General features: G+C 38.3%; 1 protein-coding gene across 1 annotated transcript; it reads left to right on the forward strand.

Annotated features, from left to right (window-relative positions):
- Positions 1–310: 310 nt before the first annotated feature.
- On the forward strand, positions 311–4,940 carry LOC306789178 (retinal homeobox protein Rx2-like; the record flags this gene model as incomplete). The annotated part of the gene is made up of 3 exons (XM_079284998.1): positions 311–593; positions 3,956–4,212; positions 4,503–4,940. 3 exons carry the CDS (start codon positions 311–313, stop codon positions 4,938–4,940), a joined length of 978 nt encoding a protein of 325 aa, XP_079141124.1.
- Positions 4,941–6,303: the final 1,363 nt, after the last annotated feature.

Genomic DNA, 6,303 nt, shown 5'->3' on the forward strand with positions numbered 1-6,303 from the left:
CTTAATAATCAAAACAAGGGAACCTTCTTACTAAGGCAGACATTACATTGGCATGACTCATGTCTAATGTCATGTCTTGTTTCTTTTCTCTCATTCCCTTGCAGACAAAGATGTGAATTGGTTCGGCTTTTGTGTAAACAATATATTCAGTCTCCTTGAAGGATACGGCCCTCACGCTTCACATAAATCTGCTCCATTTCACGTGAAGCAGAACAATAGCTCTGTACATCAACTGCCCTGCTTTGTCACACTTGGTAGCATTTTGCTTCTTTTCTGACAAAGAAGAGAAAAGGTGTCTCAAAAGGCTCGAATGCATTTGTCAATGGACACCCTGGGAATAGTGGACGATAGTTGCCTGGACAACTATGACTTGGCAAAAGGTGCTGGGTCAAGCGGAGGAGGCAGGGTCCACAGCATTGATGTTATACTGGGATTCACTAAAGACCAGGACCCTTTACTCCATTCGGAAGAGGATGATAACAGCAAAAAAGCCAACGGACAAACCGCACAGCACCCTGAGAAGCAGCTCCCCCTAGATCCCTACGGGCACCTTCCAGAACTGGGTGACAGCTCCCAACATTCTTCCTACCATGGTGAGTCCTTTCAGAAAATAAACTATTTGGCACAAAAACTCTTTAACACAGGACCATAATGGAGGTAGAGCTGTAAGGTTGTCGTCATGTTATATGTCTGGTTTAAAACACTTTACTCCCACACAGTTTTCCCAAAAGTATTTGACCAGTGACCTTCCATAAAAAAGTTCATGTGTTACCTTTTATCAACCACGCTCATGATGAGTTATTTGGTCATGCAAAGTATGTAAATATAACTAGCACTTAAGCTTGTGAATTCAAATTAAGCGATAACGGCAGCAGTTTTGGTGAGTGGAAAAGGGGAAGTATAGTACTGCATTTCTTTGAATTTAGATTTGTTTGCTTCATCTACGCAGATAGAACAAGTCATTTTTCAGGAATGCAGTTTGATGCCGATCGGACTCTCACTTTGCAGTATGACAACAGAAATACAAAGGCAGCCACAAAAAGCTGAAATAATAGCAAACGTCTTTTAGTGCCCTAGTTTGTTTCCCAGTCTCATGAGTGCCCCATGCTACTCTGCTGAATCCTCATTTTCCAATGAACTCTTATGTTGCTTCAAAGTTAGAAAAACACATTTACAATATCTGACAATATCACTCTGTATCTGTTTGTTCTAAAATTTCATTTCATCTATATGAAGCTTGATCTGAGTTAAATAATTAAAACCAAGTCGTCATTTTTATTAAGGCTTCAATGTTACTGTATATTGAACATAACGGTTACAAGGCTTCATTGATTTTCATTGTACAAGACATATTTGTAATCGTTGGTAACTTTGGGATGTTGGGCACATTTCAAATAATGTTCTGTGGATGGTTTTAAAGCCGGGGATAGACATGACACTTCACCTGCTGTATGCTTACATGATCTTAAGCAACATTGCTATACTTTTTGACATAATCTATGGACATTTTTAAAAATGAATAAAATCACTGCTGTAATCTAATGCTGTAGAATAATGGACATGATCAATCACAACTCATATCGACTCTCAGCGGCCATGCATTAAGCTGGCCTGCTATTCATGTGTCTTGTGTAGGCTACACCTGATAACTGCAGATTTTGTAATAACCCAGAGACACAATCATTTTCTCTATACGTAGGTTTTAATAAAGAATGACTGTCTTAATATTGCCTGGTATATGGTATATTAACGTAGCTACAACCTATAAAAAGAACGTACTGCTACTATTTAAGTGCTTCATACACCAAAGCAAGATTTTGTAAGACTTTTATATGGGTCTTGGGGAGTTTGATTTCGATCAATTTAGATATTATTATCTTATTTTTATTATCTTTTCCACCACACTTGTGGTGATCAAAATGATAATTTACTCCATAAACATGAATAATATCGTAAACTACACACTTCTATTAGGGTGCTTTATACCTGTAACTTGTACAGATGTAATTATGACATATGCCAACGCCACAGTGACGCTTAAAGAGTTTCATGTTTAATCCAGAGTTCCCTATATTACGGTCAATAATGATACAATGGACGGTGATGATGTGGGAAAAAATAGTTTTCTTCCATTCAGCAGAAAGCTAAAGGGCAGTAACTTTCAATTGGTATTAAAAGCCATCATACTGATCTGTGTGTATTCATGGTTTACCCTTTAAAACATTCATGCTTTAAAGATTTCACAAACTAGCTGGAAAACAAAGATTTTGCTACATGGCATCATAATTTCAAACCATTGATCTGTTGACCATATTGCCTTAAAAGATTTGGAATGATTAACGAGCTTTGGTGCATCTCACTATTGGCTCACTTGCTCTACATCCATGTTTTGGAAGACACAATCTGAACTACGACTGTTTACTCAACTTGTGCAGAAGCCAACTTAAGTCCCTTGTTAGATTAGAGGAGGCAGGGAATCATAGGTTTAACTGGTAGCATCTGTTACTATGATTACTGCAGGGGAAGAATTCAGTGAAAGACATGATGTCATTTGGACTTGCCAAACCCCTGGTGTTTGCAAGCCCTTAACTGTATATAGGTCATCAGTCAATAAGCTGTTTTATCATGAGGAGAAGAGTTAAGATTTCACTTTTTGATCAGGCTGCAGGTTAAAAAGTTTCATCTGTGTTGAAATGATCAACAATCACACAAAAGTAGAGGTGTTTTCTTCTGGTGACATATTTTTTGTCTTAAAACTAGAGAAAAGACAACACATAGTAGATCAAGTATGATGCATTTATTAATTATTTGATATTAAATAAACAGATATAGGGGCAGTCTCCGGGACACATGAAATAAGACACCTAATATTTGGGAAAGATGTGGAATGTTCATGCAACAAAGATAGTCAGTTATTTTTAATGCTGGTAACTACATTGCTGGTTGAAACAAGACATGACATGGTGATCAGTAATGTTGGGAGTGACTGTTGAAAAGGAAAACACATGTATTTCTTTGCCTGGATTTGTCCATAAAAAAACCACTTTGTTCAACTTTATGAATGCCTATTATTTTGAGGTGTCAGTATGAATAATTGCTGACCGAAACCAAAAGATCCAAAACGGCTACAGTTAACTTTCAGGACCTGAAAACACCATGTGAAAGGGTTAAAGTTGAAAGACAAAACCGCAGACAACACCCAACTCTCAATCACAAGTTAGCCACGCCCTAAAGCATACCCTGCTTAATTGTCTATTTTACTCTAAATGGGATCATCCGTTACTAAATGCATGTCATGCTGTATTGAAAACGACTTAAAACTACTGATTGAGATCATCAACTTATGTTAACAATGTTTACTGAGAAAATAAATCAAGTGAGAAGTAGGGTCGTTTATATAGACTTCTATACAATCAGACTTCTTTTTGCAACCAGAGGAGTCGCCCCCTGATGGCCATTAGAAAGAATGCAAGTTTAAGACACTTCCGCATTGGCTTAATTTGCCAGAGCTGGAGGTTGTGTCCTACTCTATCCTTGTGGCCTTGCCAACTTTTAGGACCTGCTTACTGGCTTGATACCAGTTATCACAAATACACCGAGTGAAGTGGATCTCCCTACCTGGGAACAATCGATAAAGACAGAATAGGAAATCTAGACAATAGAAAAACTGTCGCATTGTTTGAGATTGCAAGAAGCACAGATGGAAGAAAAGTGGGGGGACATGGACATTATCCAGGACCCAAAACAGTGATGAACACTACGGAAAGGACAGCTGATCTAGTGGATCTAACTCAGAGGATGCATGAACTAAAACCTCCCAAACATAAACAGTTTCCCTTTTTTATTTTAGTCGTATAGTCGATTGTTTAAAATGTGAATTAACTGATGTGTTAAAGGACATACTTTTTTTTGCGTCTTATACATCATACGATATATCCTTTCATGTTCATTTTAGAATCTGACCTATTCTCCGGTGACAAGTGTGATGAAGAACTGAGTAACCTGCAGAAGGAAGTGGACGATGCTGAGGAGTCTCCAGAGGCCGTTACAGAGGAAGAGCACACAAAAAAAAAACACAGAAGAAACCGGACCACCTTCACCACCTATCAACTACACGAGCTGGAGCGAGCCTTCGAGAAGTCCCACTATCCGGACGTCTATAGCCGCGAGGAGCTGGCAATGAAGGTTAACTTGCCTGAAGTCCGTGTTCAGGTAAGGGCTATGTGATATTCTAATGCTATGAGGTGATGGTACAAAGCCATGGTAGTGGTATTGGTTACATGGAAACTGCAGCTTAAAGTTACGGCCAATTAGGCCTAAAATGCGGAATCATTTTTAATTCAACAGAACACAATTTATTCAACATTTTATCACAATTGTTTTCCATACGTTATGCTGCACCCAGCCAAATTAGTTTTACTAAGTTTATCTAAATGTTACTTTACTCTATTGTGTCCCTGTGCCTTACTGCACCAATTCTTAATGAATGTATCTTTATCCAGGTGTGGTTCCAGAACCGAAGGGCCAAGTGGAGACGTCAAGAGAAGATGGACACTAGCACCATGAAGCTCCATGATTCCCCCATGTTATCCTTCAACCGTCCTCCGATGCCTCCTAGCGTGGGGCCAGGGGTCACCCCTATGCCCCTTGATCCCTGGCTGACCTCGCCCATGTCCAGTGCTACACCTATGCATACCATTCCAGGGTTCATGGGTTCACCGCAGGGCCTGCAGCCTGCCTATACGAGCCACGGCTATCTCAACACCCTGCCTGGCATGGTCCAAGGTATGCAGCCAATGGGCCCTCCTTCCTACCAGTGCCCACCCAGCTTCAACGATAAATACCCGATGGAGGATGACAGGAGTTCGAGCATCGCAGCACTCAGGATGAAGGCCAAAGAGCACATTCAGTCAATGGATAAAACCTGGCAGCACATGTGATCTGATGAGCCACCGGGGAGGGATTTTTGAGCTGCTCCCATGAATGTTTACAAACTGCTTTTCCACTGTTTGTTTCATGTACCCATGACGAGGACACATGACATTTTTTGGCTGACGCTTGAAAATAAACTTCATATGATTAAAAAAAAAAAGATCACTTTAAATGTTTTAGCCCTCAGGAAAAAATGATCTCTGAGGGCCATTTATTTTGGTTCAGTTTTGGAATATACTCTTATTGAGAGAAAATCCTCAAGATGAATGTTTTAAACACTTTTGTGTCAACGTTAAAACCCATAAGATTTGACAGAACTAGCTAATTTCAAAAAGCTTGTTTTTGTTGCTAAAAGGTAAGTTTCAACACGTTACAATTCTAATGTGTTGATAACATGTCCTACATTAGCTCTGAACTGTTCTAACCATGTTTATCAAACTGATTTATCGATAAAAAGTTATGAAAATATTGTCATGACAGATATGTCACATCAGGCTTTTAAACTCATAACAGTCTCAGAAAAAGAATAAGAAAAATAGTAATGAGCTGCTCAATTGATTTTGCTGATTCAATTATTTTTTGTTAAAATATGTTCTGTTGAATTTAAAAGACATTCAAACAAATGTAAACATAAAATAATGTCAAATTGATTCAATTACTAGTAACATATATTTTTGCACATCAGTAAATAAAACACAAACAAACTAGATTTAATGATCCTAATTTGGTCCTTTTTCAAAGTCATTTCATCATTGTTTTTGCAGTATGGTTTAGGATGAACGATGCAGTGTTCAGGATGCACTGAAGATCATCCAAGGAGAAGACATTTTTGTCTCGTTTTTGCTTAAACCTAACCAGAAAAGTTAATTTTGATATGTGTTGTGGAAATGCAAATAAAAAGGCATAACTTTGTTACTAAGAAGAAACAAAGGTGAGTAATACATTTATACGTAAACAGCCATTGTGACATATATGTAACATTTCAGATCTTTGGCTCTAGGGGGTAGTATTTAGAAAATATTTTCAGAAATGTGTTCCATGCGGTCCATTTAGTCTGTTTTATATCCCCTATAATGTTCCTTTCAGGAAAAATTGGTTTGGGTTCTTATGGGTTAACTGAGTAAATTTCAGATACATTTGAGACAGTCCTGGCAAACTGAAATATGAGAGGCTAAGAAGAGCCATGTGGTCAGAAGTAGCATAATTTGCGGTCTTAAATTATTTTTATTGGAAAGAAAGATATTTTTGAAAAAATGTATACTGACCCCAACTCTGTCTACATGAACCAGGGTGTAATCCCCTGAAGTGACAATATCTTCATGAGGTTTAATGAACATGGTGCTGTGCTTTGGGCATTTGCTGGTGTCTAGA

This window comes from Melanostigma gelatinosum (assembly GCF_949748355.1).
Source record: "Melanostigma gelatinosum genome assembly, chromosome: 15".
NCBI classification, from domain to species: domain Eukaryota; kingdom Metazoa; phylum Chordata; class Actinopteri; order Perciformes; family Zoarcidae; genus Melanostigma; species Melanostigma gelatinosum.